General features: G+C 44.2%; 1 protein-coding gene across 2 annotated transcripts in view; it reads right to left on the bottom strand.

The window, feature by feature from the left end:
- gabrb2b (gamma-aminobutyric acid type A receptor subunit beta2b) overlaps nt 1–20,617 on the bottom strand; it is a gene marked incomplete at both ends in the record, with an annotated part of 76,048 nt that extends 55,431 nt beyond the window's left edge. The window contains 3 exons of one of the 2 annotated variants that reach the window (XM_080780859.1): nt 19,518–19,585; nt 20,252–20,355; nt 20,505–20,617. In XM_080780859.1, coding sequence (XP_080636985.1) covers nt 19,518–19,585; nt 20,252–20,355; nt 20,505–20,593 — 261 coding nt within the window. The remainder of the gene's footprint in view (nt 1–19,517; nt 19,586–20,251; nt 20,356–20,504) is intronic. The other variant, XM_080780860.1, reaches the window with a different exon arrangement.
- Between the last annotated feature and the right edge of the window lie 775 nt (nt 20,618–21,392).

A 21,392-nucleotide genomic window follows, 5' to 3' on the forward strand; every position in this document is an offset into this window, starting at 1 on the left:
TCTGTTACGAGTGGTTTTGTGATAATTGCCATGCCTTCTTACAGGACATATTTCGACTTAACCCATTCAGCCCTGACCTCAAAATTAAAAAAAAAAAAATCCTATTTTCAAAAATAGCAGACCTACAAGCTCTGTATTCACTTATCGGCTTTATTCCCATCCCATCCGATACAATCTGGTACATTTTCTGATTGAGAGGACATTCAAGATAGGACAGGATTCAGGGTTTGCAACATGCAACAGCATGCATCATATCTAAAGAGAGAGCTGTGGGTAAATAATGAGCTGAAGCCCTTATTCACATATCCACTCCTCTGGTGCGATGAAGCATACTCTCTGGCAATACACAATACATGCACACACACACACACACACACACACACACACACACACACACACACACACACACACACACACACACACACACACACACACACACACACACACACACACAATGTTATAGACTAATCCTCTCCATTCTAGAGCTACAGTATACTGACCATTCAATAACACCAAATATGACTACCTTCACTAGCGTAGGGAAACAGGATAGCAGGCATTTCACCATTTCCGTTGCGTGTGGTGACTGTGGTCTGACACTATGCACAGTGGTATACAACCATTTGCAAATATGCACAACTTGTAGCCGGTATACTGTAAGCCTAAGTGTCTATGCGGAACAGGGATATTGTGTATTTTGACCTTTTCATCCAACGCAATATAGCTACCCTGCTCATCTGCAGGACAGAGGGAGAACGACTTTCGAAAGGCCATGGTCTGTCTCTCTCTCTCTCTCTGTGTCGGTCCCCTCTGCTCACTCCCACATTCCATCCACATCACCCTCAGTCCCCACCTATTCCTCCTGGCTTCATCAGGACTGCAGTACCCCACCCATCTATTCAAGCGTCTCCAATCCCCTCTTCAGCTTGCTTCCATACGTCCAAAGTAAACCCTTTAAACTCACCCGTTGCCAGATTGGGGTTATGTTACCACACGTTTGGTGTCGCAGACATTTCGGTAAAGTAATTGGCTATGATCTTAATGCAATCAGCGCCGGGATTTCTTTCAAAATAGCAGCTCGGGGTGCCACGCAGATATGGCAGCTTTTACTCTGAAAGCCCCCCCCCCTTCCGTTCCGTACAAAAACCCGGTAGGCATAACGTTGCTTGCTTATTACCTCGCTAGGATTACGATAAAGTCGCTGGATAATCCCTCGCGTTCATATTTTGAACGGGAGGCATGTTGAAGTCAGAAATGAAGAGCTTAGTATATCCATCTGGTGAAAACCACAGAGAGCTCCCTAGATTAGGAGATAGGAGCCTTTCTTTCTGATCCGTAAACAGGGAAGTGAACGGCAGCACGCACGCGCGAACAGCAAGGAGTATGGTGCAGAAGGAGAGGCCAACCCCCCAAAAAAAGAAAAAATATATCTGAAGATTTTTCTCTTTTTTGATATCAATGACAATGCGCTATAGGTCGCGTGTACACGTCCGCGCAATCCATCGGTTGGATTAGCTATGACGTTTCCACACGTTCCACTACGGTCTAAATGGGATAATGTCAAAGCCGCTTTCTCAAAATAAACAGTTTATGATAATATTTAGATTCTGTATATGACTTTTACATCACATTGGAATTTAGATTTTTGCCTTAATTCTTTGGACTATATACTTTGCCTGTTCGTATTCGTTACCTATGGTGTGACCCCTGCTTCACCACTTTGTATAAGCCTGCTCCCAACCTTATTATCTTTTTTACACAGTTTGAACTCATTCTGACTCTGGTTGTCTGCACCTGGGTACTATTCTCCGGACCCAGCAGAGCAACAACTCTTCCAAAAGGAAAATAAGTAATTGAGTTTGACCGAGCAGCGGCTCGTCTCACTGCCTCTTCACCAAATCTAGTGCATTAATCACCAGGGGAAAATCATAGTCCAGCGGTATGGTAGTGACCATTCACTTTGTTCCCCACCATGGGTGTCGTCCGTGGAAAGCTCAAGGGAGCAGTTAGGGGGTAGTATGTAACCACTTGAACCCTATAGCGCCCCCTATTCTGTGGAACAGTCACCAGGAATAGCCGATCTACAAGCTTTGCAACACATCACAACGTGAGCTTGTAGATCTGCAATTTTCTGGCGAATATATTTGGTGTAAAAAGAAGAGCAGACCAAGAGAGGTCTGTTTCACCAAGTATAGAGGGTTTAAGTGGTTAAGGGACTTGCTTAAGGACACTTCGACACATAGCTGGGGTGTGAACCATGCAGGCAGGGACCTTCTGTTTCCCGGCAGCCACTCTGTCCATTCAGCTATGACTATGACTAGGCTAAAGGAGGCTCTTGTAGTTCTAGTCTGCCGGGCTCTCCTTGCCACAATGTCTAGCCGGTCGCCCAGGACTATGGCCTGCCCCCACAGATTTGGGGGTAACACACACACACACACACACACACACACACACACACACACACACAAAGAGATCTAAATAACTCTTTTGTACACCAGTCTGTTCTGCTTTTAAACCAAACTCGGTAAACCAGAGGATAATTATGTTCTTGTTCCCGTCCGTTTCTGTGATTCGTGTCCTGCAACGTAGCTTTTTGTAATGTATTTTGTCTGTCTTGTCTGTATCTTGAACGGTGACGTAATGGACGCAAAAACGAATGTCAGTGCAAGCCGACAATAAAGTTGTAATCCTGTCGCATCGTAACATTCGTGAAAATCTTGGCCTAGAATGACACGCTCAAAACAGGGACAGAGGCGTTAAGACTACTTTGCACACACTGTCTAGCTGCAACTTTGACCCCTGCCTGCTTCATCACGCTGTAAGCCTTGTCCCACCTGTTGTTTATTTAATACATTGAACGTGCTCTGCCTCCGGTTGTCGGCTCCTGGGTCCCATTCTCCTGACACGCCGTAACAAGGAAGGCTTTTCTATATTCGGCGTGCACCACTTCCTGTACTTGGTTCTTTGCCGACACCAACTTCTACCGCCTCTAGTCTAAAACATCCACTTGTGGTTCAGCAATCCCACAGGCATGTGTGGCAGACATGGAAAAACTTCTAGAGTCATTGTGCATCAGTGTTCGTCACATTCTTGTGCACATAAATAGTGAAACGGTACATGCACAGTTGCACACACATATCCATGCACGCGCAAACCAACCACACACACACACAGCTTCCGCGGCTCTGAAAAGCAGCGAGTGAGAACTTCTGTGCACGGAAAATAACTATTTCTCAACGCCACTCCGGTTAACTTACTCTCATCCATTTTTCTTCGCTCTTCATTTCCTTGAGTACGCTCCCCCTGGCTGCCAGTGGAAAGCTGAATAATTAATGGGGTGGGAATTTCTGTGGGAATCTGACTTTCAGCGGCTGTGCTGATGTAGAAGCCGACGCTCCTTACAACTCAGCCCCACTGCCTCTGCACCCTTAACGTCCTTCTCTCAAGGGAAGGAACTAAGCACTGCAGGATATCTGAAGCTAGCTATATATATATATATATATATATATATATATATATATATATGGTCACATACATCTCTGTCCACCGTGCAGAATCTCAGGCTGATCCGTCAGATACATTCCATTTCCCATGATGTCTTGTAGGGCAGTGGGGAGCACAGACAGAATGCCCATGTTCTGGTGCCATTTGACTTGCGATGGCGTTTTGGCTCACTACAAGTGAACTACAAGTGAAATGGCTGCTATAAGTGTGTTCACCGCTGTCCTATTGGTTGGCGCACAGTCATGGTTCATCGATGTTCAACCTGAAATTATTTATTTATTCGATTTGGCCTTTTTGCCTTTATTGGGAGATTGCAGTAGGCCGACAGGAAATGGAGAGAGAGAGATGGGGAATGACATGCAGCAAAGGTCGTCGGGATGGGGATTTAAACCCACGACACGCTGACGGGCTGGATTAGCAGCCTATCGGTGCCCAGACGTCTACGCCAGCCGTCACGGCCTAGGCAAGGCATAAAACATTGCCTTTAGCAAGCACAAATGTGTGCCTATTAAGTATTATTATACGTTAAGTTCAAGTTCAGTGGTCAGATCGGTGGGCCGCTAACACTTGAGAGTACCACTAGCTAATCTAAACTTTATATTACTTTACTTTCTTGCCGATTGTAATGAAAATACAGATCAGTGAAGTGAGGGGAGTGGAGAACAGAGCAGAGCCGGGGACCTCATGAAACGGCACGCACCAACGATTAAGCCATTTTGATTTGAGAATCAATGTAATCCCCACCGCCTTCAAATCATAACAGAACAGTGTGTGTACGTACGTATGTGTGTATGTGCGTGCACGCAGACGTGCGTGCGTGTGTGTGTGTGTGTGTATCTGTGGGTATTGACGGCAATAAGCCTTGCTCGTCTTTATTGCCCAATGAAGTCAGGCTTGAAAGACGTGCCGTGCACGTGTGTGTGTGTGTGTGTGTGTGCATGCGCGCGAATGAGCGTGTGCGAGAGACGGCGACAGTGTAGTTTGGGAGAGCAGGACAGGTGTGGGGATTATCGTGCGGCAATGAGCTAACGGCGCCACGGCAATATGTTGTCAATTCCCCATGCGTGGCCTGTTGACAAGCAAACAAGATGTTGTGCCCTGATGCTTATAGGCCTGCAGCTGGAGGGAGAAAACATCCAACTCATCACTCACTGTCACTGGCATACAGCAAGTCAGAGGGCCTAACTAGTGCACTGCTTTAACCTGGGGGAACCCATGACATGTCTGCCTACCCGTGACATTTTCTAACATTCACTAATTTCGCGATGAATAGGGTTCCCATAATTAATAATGACGTATAAGCGACATCTTTAGCGCCTCTGTCAAGGATAACGTCTATGATGCATGCTGGGATGTATGGCTAGACCATTCATTAGGAAGACGGATTAAATACGTCCGCGCCCCAGCTCCAAATCGGTAATGTTAAAACCCTTGTGGTATGTTAAGCACCAAAACAACAGTTCTACCTTCAAATAACAAACAAAGAAGGAGTGGAGTTCTTAAAAACAAACAGGCAGAGAGATGTATCGACGCAGGCAGATGAAGTTCTCCTCGTGTTGACTATTTATTCATGGATCAAAGGCGCAAATACGTCGGCTTATGCTCCAAAAGGTAATTAAACAAATCGGCAGTGACCGTGGCTTGTGATATTATAGGCTATAACGCACGGAATGTGTTAACCTGCGTCTCTATATCTCAAGGGACACATGCAGGCTGCCCGTCTTCTTATAAAGTTCGTCATTTGAGATTTTATTTGGCCAGAATATGTTGCAGATTTTGCGTAAGTAGCTATATGGAAGACGTCAACCTTTCTCATATGTCCTCTTTCATTTCTCTCCTCTTGCCTGAAAGCACCACTTGCTTTGTTTTTGTCTTGATGTATTTTTGCATTCCACTTTCTCTGCTTATGAGGCTTCCAATTGGTATGTGAAGTCTTCAACACATTCCAATGTCTCTCCATCGATGGTGTTGATGGTGCTGTTGGGGTGTTGATGCACATCACCTGGGTCTTTTTCTGGTTAATGTACAGACCAGTTAAGCCACAAGGAAATGGTTGATTAATCGTGTGTGTGTGTGTTTGTTCAGTATACTGTACGTGCGTGCATGCATGCATGCATATTATTAGTATTACTACTACTACTACTACTAGACAGGCGGCACCAGCCTACTCAGACGATGCAAATCTGGAAAGATTAAGTTGGAAATGCTTGCCCCACCCAGTTATGCAATATCTGTTGGATTGACAGTTCTTTGCATTATAGAATAGTGTAAAAGTCATGAAAGTGAGGGCCGCAACAATGGGGAATAAAACACTATCCGGTCAGCCTCTAGCAAGGCCACTGGTGTGAAGGTTTTATGTCCAGGTTTTTTTTTATTACTTTTTTCATTTATTTTTAATAAATGCTTTTTTACTTTTTTATGGAGCCCTAACCCGTTTCCCTGATGCTTTTCCTCCTAACATACTTGTACTATTATGGTGGTGCATGCAATATACAAGCGGACGAGTTCTAGTAGTAACTAAATATTATCCCGGGCCGCAGGCCTAAGATAATTAAATTCACAGGCCTGATTTGGCCCACGGGCCTCGAGTTTGACATATAGTATGATGTAGCCCATCTGATGATCTGGTAACTAGGTTTGTGCGACTAGTTCATCAGCCTCTAGAACCTATGCCTGAGCCACGTAATGCTCCTCAATAACTCCTTTTTACAAAATTGAAAACATAAAAGGTATAATAAAGCAATAAGCCACAACAGGTCTCAGGTTACCGGGTATTTTATAATCACATAATGGCCGAGAGGCGTAGTAAGACACAACACGTAGCGGCGTGGCTCCGACCCGTTCAGCCATTAGAAAATATCCAGTAAGCTGGGACCTCGAGTGGCTTGTTGCTTTTCTAAAACGGTTACAAACATATAGCAATATTAACCTCAAAGCGATTGCCAATTCACAAAAGTAGCTACACTTTGCGCCTTTTTGCGAGCCACACTTCCTTGATTTTACTAAGACGGGGGAATAGGAGGCGCTTGCTGTTTTTACGAGGCCGCCCGGAGCCACACATTCACAGTCATATGAGCGTGGGCGGTGCTTAGACGCATTGTTTGTAAGGCAATCAAGTGCTCCCCTTCCCCAGTTCAGCTATAGAGCTGAGGGATCAATGTAACGCAGCTGGGAATGATATAAAGTGATTGAAGGTGTGGATTATTGTGAGATTTACCGTGGCATAATCAGAATAAAAAAATCAAAAATCAGAATAATCAAGTATTGGAACTAACCGTTTCAGAATACTCTTTTATTTTATTTTTATTGTTTCTTTTGCTGTCGTTTATCTCTAGACGTTCGAATGTTTATGAACCACAATGGAAACAAGTCTCTGGCTTATTTTGTGACCAACTTTTTTTTTTCTTTCAGAATACTCTTTTATATACGCAAACCAATCAATTATAAACTAGCCTGCTATTAAAATATTTTTAAACGAGTGTATGAGAAAGGCAAGTCATTCGCAAAGTTATTATAAACAAAGGCAGAGAAAAGTCATACTGGGAGATGACCTCTAAATCGCTGTGGAACTTGGAGGGAAATGTAATTGTAAAAGATCATCCAAGGAACAAATAGGAATTTTATGCTGTATGGACAATGTGTTCCAGATCCCAGGCTACCTGCTAATAGAAGAGTTATGATGGGGTCTAAAGCCTCATTCAACATTCACCCAGACATTACAGCCCTGGCAGCTTATGAGTTTTTGATTGCAGTCTGGCCCGTGGGTATCGGCAGTGATCTTTATGCTGTGCTCTGCTCATGTTCCCATTAAGAATAAGACACCTGGATTTAACTACACTATTCTGCTCCAGGTTTAAGTAGTTATTAAAATGCATCCATTCTGGCCGTACAGCATACAGGTGCATTTCGATGGCTTCTGCAAGAATTAATTCACTTGGAAGCTAGTGGCAAATGGTTAAACTTGTGTTAAACAGCCCAACAATTCCTTTACAGTGAAAAAGGATATCACTTAGCAAAACAGGCCCCCAGGCAGTAGCATAGCATCAGACCACACACGCTAGTAGCCATTATGAGTAGGCTGCCCGGTATCAATACGCTTTGGACATATCAAACCTGTTAACGAGCATAGCAGCCCATGGCGTCATGTTTAAACAAGCAAGACAAGAGGTGATGAAGAAATAAATCTAATCACGCATGCTGGCACAGACATGTTGGTCTAAAACTGTATTGATACCTGCCAATCAGTGCTGCCCGGGTAAACAACATTACGCTTTCAAAGTGACGTTATACATTACACACATTAACCAGTTAAGTGTCAATATTATTCGTCAATTGCCTTCCGTCTGTTAGAATATTACTGTAATTGAAATAGTAAAAGATACTACTGTAGTTCTGTTCAGAATGTATTGTTGTCTCCCATCTTTCCACAATAGAATACAATAGAAAATGCTTGATAGTGGGCTCGATACAGAACCCAGCTTGATAAGCCTGATCAACAAGGTGTTCTATATAAAAAATTACACCCGTGTGAAGTGAGGGGCACTCTTATCATACGTCATCTCATTCTGGCCAATCACAATTTGCGTGCTCACTTTTGTCTTCAATGTTTGTGTTCACACAGACTCAAAGTTGGACAAAGGAGGGGCTAGCGCCCCTCAAAAATCAACGAGCTCTATACCCAATTATGGGTGGGGTAATATACTGTAAATAAGCAGATAAACACCACTTGATTGCGTTGTACACAATAGCGTTTCCAGGAATTACATTTTGGGCAGGCAAAATGTAATTCCCCCACCCTCCCCAGAAGCACTAAAGGTTTTCAAAGAGATATACCTGCCAGACGAGCAGGCTACAAAGGCTGAAAGCCATGCATTTGCCTTCCAACGGGTGATTGGAGGGTCGCGCTCTCAGTCCGCTGGCCACTAATAGTTCTCAGGTCTGGTGTTTGTCATCTTTTTTTCTCAGTGTATGGATTTTGGGCAGGCAGAAATGGATTTGGACAGGCTGTCCTCTCCTTATTCTACATAGGCCACTGGTTGTACATTGTGATACAGTGTAATACCAGTCATGGCACAGGGGCACACTGGACCTCACAGGGGCCCTTGCAACACGCTCTGACTCTAATGAACTTTGACAGGGGTCCTCTTCAGAGCAGGGTGGACAAGTGGCTGCTCATGGCCATTGCAAGTCAAGTCGGTAATTACAGTCCTGGCAGAAGAGCCCCCGGTGTGAACGGAGAGAGCCACGGGTGTTAAAGACATGAGGGATTCTGCTCCCACACATACTTCACACTAATTACAATGTCACAGTTAAAGTGTGCGAGAGTAATGTGGTGGCTAGAAATACCACCCTGATGTCCTGGTGCTTGACCATTGAAGGTTTAACCCGTTAGGACCTGAGGCTGAGTCTACAAAATGGCTTCTGTATTTCACACACAAATTGTACTTTTGAATAGGCAGCCAAAGCAGAAATCTAAAATGAGATGCTTTCCCGGTTTAACTGGGTTAAGTGGAAAAGGGGCGTAATTGCAGTAGTGTTTCACTGTTCAGGGAAATCAAAGATATGTCTTCTTCAAAGCTGCAACGCACGGTAGATGTAAACCTTATTACGGTACATCTACCGTAATCTCCAAAGGTTTTAACCACTTTCAATCTGGCGTCTCTTATTCGGAGGATTTCATTATAGAGGATTTTCATTATTACATTAAAATGCGTATCTTTGAAAAACAACTGTCAGACACTTGCCAAAACAATGTTGCTCTTTATTATAATTATTATTGGCACACAAATAGAAATGCCAAAGGAGAAGAAAGAAATGATCCAAAAACAGATCTACAAGCTCACAATGTTTTGCAATGCAACGTGCTGTGAGCTTGTAGATCCACAAAGTACTTTAGCCTTAAGCGCTTGAATGCTCATACTGAGAAATAGCTGAACACAGTGGTTCTCAAGGGGTCCACAGAGACCCTCTGTGTTCTAAGGGGGGGGGGGGGTCTAGATGTACCTCTAAGGGTCTGTAAGACTGACAGTGTAATAATACACTCTCAGGGTTATGGGGGTTCTTGAAATTGTAAGGTACTTTGAGGCCCAGCGGCCACAGGCATTAGATCACATTGCCGGTCCGCAGTGTTGCACTCGTAAATGGTCCATTTCAAAAAACTAAATAAATGCGCAAGGACCATTTAGGCCAGTGTTGTTGTGCCAAAATGACTTATTCATAACCAGCGTATCATATTATTCCCGCTGTTGTGCACAATGTTCTTAATATGAAGGGTCAGCAGGCTGCCTGCGCTGTTCCATTAGAAAGCAAAGAGTTGACTCCCCAAAGGAAGAAACTTTTCAATTAACCACTGAGTGCAGTGAAGCACCACGCCGATTCGGGATCAGCGGAAAGAGCATCATCTCCATATAATGTTCAGACCACGAACAGCGAGAGTTAAACAATATGGGATCCGGAGAGACGAGAGGGGTCCCTCTGGGCCACAAAAAGTTATGGTATCAATTTAAGAAATGTCCCTTATAGTGGGGGGGAAAAAAAGAATATCACTTAGCTAAATGGGCCCCAGGCAGCAGCATCAGTGCAACCTCTCACATCTTTTTATATTCCGAAAAGCCAACTCCTGCACGGTTCCAGGCCTTTACTTTAAATGATATTAACCCATTTAGACCTGAGGCCGATTCTAAAAACGCCTCCTAAAACCTAACCTATGGTTTTCTGAAAACCTTCAAATTCATATTAAAAACATATAAGACAGATGTATGTGACACAGGGGGCGCAGCTGAAATGTGAAATGCGCAAATGAAAAGTGAAATGCGCAAATGGGGCATGGAAACACTTGCGGAAAAGATTTCTAATTAGAAAGCATTGAACTCGCATTATGTTGCTTTTGAACAGTTGGAAAAGAAGATTGTTTGATCATGGAAGTTAGATGAATATAATTCTCCAAAACACCTCGGAACGGACGAGGGGAGACTACTAAAATACGCTATAACGCCCATAGAGAATGTATCACCACCAACTATAAGGATGCTTTTAAACGGGTAGGCCTATTGCCTGGCATTGCAAGCAACCGTGATGAAACTACGAACGTTCAAGTTACAAGTTCAAGCCTGCATATGGATTACCTTTCGTCGCACGTTGGCGTCGTGCAGGTAACAATACGATGTACAAGACCAAGTGCCCGATGAGACGCGTTGTCAGCTTATAGATCAGTTCTGAACTTCTAAAAAATGTACTGTGGTAAATATTAAGAAGCGCATATCAAGCAACAGTCTGTAGCCTACGTGTGTGTTTATTGCGAGGCAGCAGGGGGTGGCTGGCTGTCGGGGGAAAAAAACCCACACTTTAATATAGGGACGAACACCACACACACACACACACACACCCCAATGAAATGCTATGCTCCAATCGAGTCCCGACGTAGGCTACATCATGCGCCCCGAATATATTATAGCCTGCAACTTGGATTGCTTTTGTCGCACGTGGCGCAGATAACATTCATGTAGCCTAAAGCCTACAATATCACAGCGGATGAGATGCGTTGAATCAGTTCTGTACCGTGGTAAGTAGCACAAACCAGGCAACAGTAAGCTATAGGGTGGCTATACAACATGCATGTGTATCTGTTTCTGTGTGTGTTGTGTGACCTGCGAGGAGCAGCAGGCTGTCGGGGAGAAGAACATGTTTAGGCTATTATTTATTAAAGCGTTCGGCTTATAGTTAAATGTCCCTTAAATAGAAAGTCAGTTATTTAGGCTACAATCTAGTGATTCTAGTCTTACCAGCTATAGGCCTATAGTTTAATAGTTAATTAAATTCCTATAGGAGCCAATTGCCAACCAGACAGTCCGATCCGAAAAGAACATCAAAAAGAAAAATGTATGTCATATACCGGTATGGCTCACTTTACTGGCAAAATAGTGCCACCTACTGCTTATTCCATGAACTTATTGATCCTGTGAGTCGAATAATCAGTGGATGGAAACAAGAGACACTGCGCAGTTCTTACTGAACATACGCTTCCTATTTTCGCAAAGGCTTAATGGAATCACACCTGGTGTGTGACTGTCTGTGCATGCACTGGTGACGTCACCCCACCAACACGAGTGAGTGGGATCAGGGAGGATATACGCCCACTGTGAATGTCCAGAATGGCTCTGTGACCGGAGCGAGCGTATAGCGATGCTAATATCACTGCGTGCTATATGCATTACAAAGGCAGATGAAGGCTGGCTAGTGGCTACGCGAAGCTAAGCGAGACAGTGAGTGTAAAGGCGAAGAGACAATTACAAACCTCCAAAGTGTGGTACATTAACAGAGAGGGAAATGACTGAGCATGCAACGTGCAATAAATGCAATGCCATAGTTTTCTGCAGAAGTGGTTGTAACTTGCACGTCCACAATGAACTACTGACTTTTTATTAGGCTTATATTGTACAACTGTTGTTTATGGTGTTAATTTAAAACGCCAATGACTCGATGTCTGTCTGATTTTATGACTCACGTTAACTATATAGAGCCATAAATCAAACAAAGTCATTTGTCTGCACTTAGTTCCAACTTACATTGCACCTCAACTGCTTTTAAATTGGCTCTAAATTCATGTTCATGAGGGTAGGTACCTTCACAAAAAAAAACATGCACTAATCCTTTATCCACAATTCCATGCTGTATTGATGTTGGTACCATTATACAGTAGGAGAGATAACAGGCAAACGATCAAAATAACAATTATTTCAAATTATTTAATTGTGTATAGACTTCTTGTAAATTAAGTAATGCAGATGTTTAACAATAATGTAACTCTTGAGATTGTAACCAAACCAAATGGACCTATAAGGGTCCATTATGGTTTCATTATCCCCCTGGCCTGGAAAGGACCTGGTTGGAAGGAACGTCCAACCAGGGAAACTCCCCCCCCTGTCGGGTGAAAAGAAGCACTTGTACTCCTCATGCGTTGAAGGATGAATGAGGTCAGTCCATTGCTCTCCCCAGGTTGGCTGAGGGAATGTAGTGCCCAGGATTACATTAGATAATTGACACTGGGTGAAAAAAAGAAAAGTTCAGCACTCGTGCGAGAGACCCGGGCTTAGAACTGGGTATAGGACGCAAACCTGTGTGTGCCGCGCATGCGCGCATGGATGAATGCAGCACACAGTTGTGCAGTGCTTTACAACCACTGCCCGCCATCATCCTTTACTTTCAACGGTGTGCTAATGAACACCCATCTAAAACACCATCATAATTAATGACATAAAGTATCTTTATCAATATGAAAACAACAACAACAACAACAAAAGAACAGCCCGTAGTCTTTCTGCTTTTACAAGGCACATCAGTGTTATCTAAATGGATTACCATGGCTCTGCATGGAGACCCATGTATCTAAACAAACCAGCAATGAATAATGCAAGATGGAGGTGGGCTTGTTGCTGTTTACGCACACTCCCTCCCCCCCCCCCCCCCACCCGCACACAATCCATCCATTTCTCTCTCGCTCCCAATATCCCTCCCTCCACACATCCCTTGTGACTTTCCCTCCGGAGGCCCTCTGAAGGGCTTGCTACATTCTCTCTCTGAATGATGTATGACCCGGCTACATGTAATGTATACAGCTTCTGTTGCGCGTGGACTTCTTTCTCCTTTCCGAGAGAAATGGGTTGATAAGCCCAGCAGGTTGCCAGGCCGCAAAGTTCCTCAGGTGGGAGAGAGAAAGAGAGAGAGAGAGAGAGAGAGAGAGAGAGAGGGGTAGCTGGGATGTTAACCCATTTAGGCCTGGCGTCCAAATAAAATAAAGTCTTCTGAAAGAAAATTATATTCAAAGATTTGCGCCGCATTTTCACGATTTTTCAAAAATAGCAGACCTACAAGCTTGTAGATCTGCTATTTCTCAATAGCTAAAGTATAACATAATGCTTAGTTAAAACACCAAACCACCCAAAATGGGTTAAAATCTAAAAGGTGCAAGAGTGAAACTGGGCTCACATTTACGTGTAAAGGGGGCACCGAGACTGTTCTATAAATACAAATGCGTGACGACAAAATCCATGAGAATTTTGCATCTGAACCGAGACATTTGCGTCACGATGGCCATGGGAGGTTCATTCGTCATCAGCATACACAGTATTCTCTCTGCCAAGCGATGAAGGCTAGGTTGGGGACTTTCTGGTTGGATGTAATATAATGGACCAAATCTGGATGGTCACCTTGACACATATGACACCACACCCATGGCACATGCCCCCATATCATGAGGGACGATATGGTCCATTGACCCGAAATACATGGGTGTACTCCCGTGCCACATATAACCACCGGCCATCTGTGCACGTGTGGGTTACAGACGACTCACTGGCGATGCTACAAGTCTCTTATGATATGCTAGGATTACTTACAAGGCTATTAATTCATACCATTTCACACGGCCAGTTGGCAGCAAAGATGAACAAAATGTGTAACAGTGAACATTAGGATAGAGGGAGTGACAAAAATGCTGAATTGGATCTCTCTCAGTGTTTCCACACCTGAGCGGAAAACGGCCGACAGCCGTGGACAGAAGAAGCTGTCCGTAGCTTATTTTCCGAGTTTTTAGACAGCTGGTGGATGGAAAAGAAGCTCCACCTCCGCGGCTGACTGCCGCGACGGACAGATTCCCGGAAACGCTCTCCTCCGCGGCAGTCAGCCACGGAGGTGGAGCTTAATTTCCATCCACCAGCTGTCTAAAAACCAGGAAAATAAGCTGCGTACAGCCGATAACGTCCACGGCTCTTTAGTAAGTGTGGCAGCACCTTCTCTCTCGAACTGAGACTAGTTGTCTTAAGCAGTTGTTTACGCAGTCGCTCGAGCAGACCAGTGCTAGATCACCGTTCCTATTCTTAGACTAGGCTGGTTTCCTTCCTGTATTCTCCATACCACAATCCACCCCCCACCTCCACGAACCTCCCCAACCCCCGGACCCGCACTGTAGATAGACGTTACATAACTTGAACAGCCACTTAACCGGGGGCTAACTTCACATTACCAAGCTTGTGACGAAACATGACTGGAGACGAGCGAGAAATTAGGGTTTATGGTTGTGTGTGTGTGTGTGTGTGTGTGTGTGTGTGTGTGTGTGTGTGTGTGTGTGTGTGTGTGTGTGTGTGTGTGTGTGTGTGTGTGGGGGGGGGGTACAGTACATGTGTGACTACGGAGGCTTCCTTACTGTTCAAGTTCTTCCATTTCTGCTCTATCATTATGGGATTCATATTCAGAAAAAAAATAATGGTTCACAGTTCACACAATATATAAATGATGCTGATGAAAGCTTGATGCTGAAACGTCTTCTCCGCAGTATACTAAGCCAACTCAAATGTATGTATTAAAATCACACCCATGTGAAGCGAGGGGCGCTCTTATCATCACACGTCATACAGCACAACATCTCATCTTGGCCAATCACAATTTGAGTCCGTCACTTTTGTGTCTGTGTTTATACACATTTGTGTTTACTTATAAACCCTCAAAGCTGGACATAGGAGAGGCTTGCACCCCTCAAACGTGCCTTAAAAAGGACAGTTCCATGAGTGCTGGTATTCTCTTATAGAGTGTAAAGTAACTTTTCCAGACCGCTCAGTAATAGCAAAGAGTTGTGCCCGCACCCTTGATTTAAACAGTCACGTACACCGAACATTCAGTTCCCTATAAAACACCACCATAGTATATCACCCCAGCCAATATACCTACTAGTGCACAAGATTACCACTTTAGCACCACCTCAAAACCTTCTCGACCTCTGTCTACCCTCAGGAAAAAGAGTCCATTGAGGAGTTTGATTGACCCCTGGGGCCCCATTTCCCCCAGTGCCTTATACCCCTCTAGCCAGGGTCACAAAAACTGTTGGCACAGTATTTAATCTGAAAGAAAGGAAGAACTTTTTTTTTTTAATGTGAAATAAATAAATTGGGTTTACGTCATTATCCAGCTTCCCAATGGGTTGCATGTCTGACATGCCATTGGCATTCAGTGTGTGTGTACTTGAGTGAATGTCCACCTCTGAGTCATGCGTTATGAACCCTCAGTAGGTACGTGACCTTCCCTCCAACACCATTATGATCTCTTCACATGACAGGGTGCTAATGGCAGGACTCTCAAACAAAAGACAAATACTGCTGCTAGACCTGACCCCTGTACGTCTAACATGACTGCGTCATACATTATCCAGCCCCTTGGAGTTGGACGCCCGGGAGTGAAGGATCTTTCGTGGGTACGTAACGAACCCAGACAGCGTTTTCTCACTCCGAACCCGGGCTCCCGGGCTTCGCTATACACTAAGTAATCTGTAACTTGCTGTATGCCATATGACTCAGTGGAGCTGGTAATAACCCCGAGGCCTGGAGCTCCATACACCATACCTCATTTACATTTATACATAATTCACATTGTGTTCGTTCACTGCGCACTGTGCCCAGGTGCCTCCCTCGGCCCTCCCTCGTTTGAAACTTGGTTTAGGGGTAGGGGTGAAACGGGGTGAGGATCCGCTAGTCTGCACTGCAGAAACATAAGCACCGTTTGTGAAGGCAGAGCTTTAGGCCACTTATCAACTCGACACCTGAAGAAAACACTGCCGGTTGGTCGCTCATGACACTTACTGTAAGTTATCAGTGTCACTTTAGAGCCCTGTCAACCAATGTAGAGGTAGGAACAGAGGAACTTATCGGCAGTCTATTGGTTTAAAGCAGGGGTCCAGGACCTCTAGTGGGTCCTCTGAGATTCTTGAACGGGGCAGGGGGGCTACCACTTGAACCCTTGCATCACTATTCTGGGGTGCGAGAGCACATAGCAGATCTACAAGATCACAATGCGTGTAAATCGGCTATTTGCGGCAAAGAGGTTTGCCACAAGAGCCAGTCCTACTCCAAGAGCGGACCGAGTAACATCCCAAAGGTCAAGTTTACAAAGGATTGGGGGTTTTTAAGTCATTAAATGTCTGAAAACACACATTTAATATGAATACATTATATAGGGGAGGGGGGTCCATGCTTCAGCTCTCTCTCACCGAAAGGGTCCTTGGCCTGAAAGACATTGAAGACCCCTGGTCTAAACAAACGCTACGAAGCAACTTGATTGACGCCGACACCTCAACCTGACAACAGTTTGGCACACAGCATTCAGCAGAGGTCAGGGAGCAGTTATTTTTCGGCAGCAGTCCTCCTAACTGCTCTATCTCGGGTTCCTATTCTTTGGCCGAGTCATCAAGGGCGCTACAACAACAACATCTTTGCAACTGTAACATTGCAAGCACGCCTCTGTCCACACACACACACACACACAGACACACACAGTGATGTTACTGGTAGCCGTAGGGGCCTAGCACTCCTCCATAATGGTCAATAGTATTCCGCTATATCGACTGAACCTCCTGCATCATCTCCCTCCCGTAGCTTCCGTGGGTATATCCACAAAGAAGTGAAGAGGGTGGCTCCATCTTTTCACCAAACTAAAGGGGCATAGAGAGAGGGAGCCATATGGAGAATGACCAGAGAAGACAGGAGAGTGATCTAGATGCTCTACACCAGCTGCCATTAGGTGAATACATTACAGTCATAGGAGAAGATCAAAGACGCTGCAACACACACACACACACACACACAGTGTAACCCAGATGAAAACAGAGCTGATGATGCTGAGACTGTACCAGAACTGCGTTCCCGTCTAATCTCCACAACCTGTCAACATTTCACACCAAAATAATATCTCCAATCTACAACTTCTTAGCCTGTGTACTGTAAACAGGACCACATGCCTACCAACCTTATGAGAAAAGGTGGTGGAATTGAGGTTAGGTTTAGGCACATTCTCTCTGAGTTCATATACTGTTAGGCATAGTGTTATGAGAACAGAGTTGTAGGGTTTGGTTTAGGCATAGTTTTAGTGAAGTTAAGTGCTAGGGTTTAGACGCAAACAAGGCGAAACACCAATGAAAGAGGGAGTCCCCACCCGGAATGCCCTTCAGTGTAGGACAGAGTAGGGAGAGCTGAAAAGGGACATTTCACAGCTGGAAGAGCCTCCAGTCACACATGTTAATAGTAGATAACAGTAGCTCAATTAGAAATGTGCACTCTATGGCCAGAGAAATAATGCAGTCTGTGTGTTTGACTATAGGGTTTGACTGGATTGCTACAAACAGGAAAATGCTTGTCTGCCAAACATCACTAAAATAAGATGTGGTTGCAAAAGGGGTGAAGTGGCCCTTGAAGACCCTGCATCACACCTGGGGTTCTGTAACGACGCTGGCTCAGTACAGACAGGAGTGGAGATCCTTGCTGCTCTTGCCAGCCAGCCAGGCATAAAGGGCAAGTAAGCATTAAAGTATGATGGCCAATAGTTCAGATGCTACAACTTTTAAGATTGACATATTCTTTGTGCACACACATTATACAGTGTGAAGGCGTGCCACTTTTGCATCACACACGTGGATGCCCTCCAACACATACACTACTCCCACTCCAACAAGGTTGACCCATAAGCGGCCATTTGGTTCCATCCGTAATCAAATAATTTAGGTCCATTTTAGGCCGGATGCATATGAAACTGCATGGGGGTCTTTTAAAGAACATACAAATATTGAGAATCACTGATTTAGTCCATATGAATGCATAAAGAGCACCCAATAAATACATTAATGTGCAGCCAGGTCATGAGACCCTCTGTGCATGTTGTCCTGAAAGAGTACAGTGTGTGTATCAATGTATGTATACAGTATGTGTGCGAGTTTGCATGCAACTGCATGTTGCTTGGTCACGAGTGTGCGTGCGTGCATTCGTGCATGTGTCTTGAGGTGTTTAGACTCTCCAGCAACTCCTTCTACACGTCAATGCAAATATACATGCATGCAAATGCACCACTGCTTCATCCTCCTCTCATCTCGCCACTCATCAACACGCTTTGCTTCAACACAAAGATAACAACGAGAACAACAGCCTTCGGGTATACTGCTGCCAGAAATACTCTGGCGTGTAATCACTCTCTGACATCACGTCATGACTCACATCACAGCTAGAATTACACACAGAGAGAGAGAGAGAGAGAGAGAGAGAGAGAGAGAGAGAGAGAGAGAGAGAGAGAGAGAGCTATCACCAGTTTGTAAAAACTATAGCCACTGAAAACGTGATGAGTGCAACTCCAATAAACATCATCCAAGTGATAAATAGACAAACAAATCTGTGAAATTGTGAAATAATTTAGTTGACAATGGTTCCATCAGAATCTTATGATCCCCCCAATACATAACATTGGGTCTTGGGTTGTTTTTTAATGCCAATGTCAAGAGGAGTGACTTTCCTTAAAAATAGGCTATATAGGCTATATATAATGTTAAGTTATTTTTAACCTAATCTAAGGCGCAGTACCTAAACTCCATCACTAGGGGGTGCTCTTGTATGAAGCAAAACCTGATCTCCTCATGCCACTATCACACGTTTCAAGTTATAGTATGCCGACATGTGAACAGGGAGACGGTCCACGGACACATTTTATTAATCTTGATCCTAATGTTACCTGCTTGAAACGTTCCAGGCCATACATGCTGAGCGTATGGCATAACGACACCCATTTTTTATATGAGACAGCCCAATAAAAAGCCCACACATGCTCACACATTATACACGCTCACTCTCAAAGCAATCATCTGACACGGTTATAATTCGCAGCAGGTGCAGCATGCATCACGAAGCGGGCTGATCCTTGACAATAGAAAAGCGTATACGTGCACGGCTGGCTCTTTTCATCTGTGAGGTTTCAATCATAATCTGCATGCGTCAGAACAATACAAAAGTTGCATGTAGCCTACTAAATCATATAGCCCAAACATTTTGACAACCCAGCAGTGGAAGGGGGTATCCCGTGTTCCCATGGGGCTGGGGGAAGGGGAGGTGTCCCCCGCGGTGTGGTTATGCACACTGTCACTGACACACTGCACAGCAAGTGTCGTGGGATAAATGATTGGTCAAGTAATAAAAACAAGGATCTCAACTTACCATATTGACTTCCGATACCATGTCTATGCTTGATATGTCTATATTCATTCCAACAGCCACAGGAGGACCTGAAGCGACCCAAAACGAGAACAACAGATTATATAATTAATAGTCAGCAAACACGGTGTCACGACTCATTTGAAGACAATGACACTCGTAATACGTGTGAAATAAAATGACTATTGTTAGCCGGGATACATTTTTGCAGTGTCGCGCACGCAGCTGCCGATAGTCGGGGATAATGAGAAGTTATCCCCATATGGGCTAATTGGTAGGCTACTCAAACATAATCTCGTTAAATGTCCACCAGATACAAATAATACGCGACTATAACAACATTTTTACACGAATGGACACAATTCAATTCACAATTAGCCTAGAGCAGTTGCAGCTGCGACTCACATTGTAGTCCAATTCGTATATCGTCCAACAACGTGTAAAATCCTACAGTGAGCTATTCTATTTTAACCATTCATCCACAAGGCATGGTTTAATTGTGCTAGTAGCCTATATTATGGTGTCGAATGTGTTTATTAGGCTACATTATTAGCACATGTGGAACGAGCTGTCCCCGATCAGGTGTAAAAAGGTCCTGTGTATTAGCCTACCTAAAGAAGCGGAGTGGAAAATGTAGCCTATACTATCGTCAAAAAGCTACTATACTTAGTGGTATGCCGGCTGACAATAGGACATAACGTCAAATTAAGGAGTTGGTAAAATACGAGCTCGTTTACCTCCGAAATCTGGCCTCAATCGAATATCATAACCTTTCAACAGTCTATCCACCGTTTCTTTCACCACAGACATATTGCTCGGGTCGTTGGCTGCTCTGGGAGGACTGCATGGGGAACAAAAGAGATCAAAAGAGGAACATCAATGCTTAAATGCGAAACGTTGCTCAGGTCTCCACATGTCCAAGTAACGTCCACGGTGTCTATAACATCACACACACAGAAAGTAAAGGAGCGTGGAATAGCAGCCACTTACCTTTGTGCACATGCCACAGCCACGATCAGAGGAAAGGACCAGAAGACGCCAAACAGACGGCTCCTTCTCCTTATTCTAAACACTGCCATTGTTGTGATGATGTGATTTTGGGATTTTTCTTTTTTCTTTTTAGTGAAGACAGACAGACGAGATAGGCTACAACTTATTCTGGCCAGTGCGGTAATTCCAATGTCGGGCGCATGCGCAATACTCGACCACAACATGAAGGAGTGGTAGAGTTTGCTCCCATGTTCGGAGGAAAATTTAAAGGGGAAAGAGGGATTCCGAGTTTCCAAGATACACACAGCGGTTAAACGGGAGGGGGGGATTCCCCCGTTTGGCATGCAGCGTAATTCAAGTAGGATATAGGACCCCCTCTCCCCAGAAAACCTGACGGTAAAATCCGCAGTAATTTAACTGCAGGGATGGAAGAAGTAGGCTAAGGCTACTAGTAGGCTACTCACAGTCACATGTTTAACTGAAGTAAACGCATTAATATTGCATTGTAGATATATGTACTCTGTTACAATTAGAAGTCCTGTATTCAAAATGTACCCTATACTTGAGTAAAAGTACAAAAGTATTGGCATCAAAATATAGCCTAGCCTACTGTAAATATACTGGGACGCTACAATACTTAAAGTATAGGCTACCAAAAGTAAAAGTATAGCATAGAATTATTTTTGAAAATAGCATGCAGGCTCACAAGTCACAACGCATATAGTGGAGTAGAAGTAAAACTATTGAAAGTGGTAGGCCTACTGAAATATTGGAAGACAAAAAAAATCCCAATTATATACGTACTATACCTTATACACCCCTGTTTAACTCAGTACAAATGTAGCTATAGGGCTACCTCAGAGTTAGGCATTTACCATGCACTGGTGA

Source organism: Protomyctophum bolini (genome assembly GCF_963924005.1).
Source record: "Protomyctophum bolini genome assembly, chromosome: 13".
In the NCBI taxonomy this organism is placed as follows: domain Eukaryota; kingdom Metazoa; phylum Chordata; class Actinopteri; order Myctophiformes; family Myctophidae; genus Protomyctophum; species Protomyctophum bolini.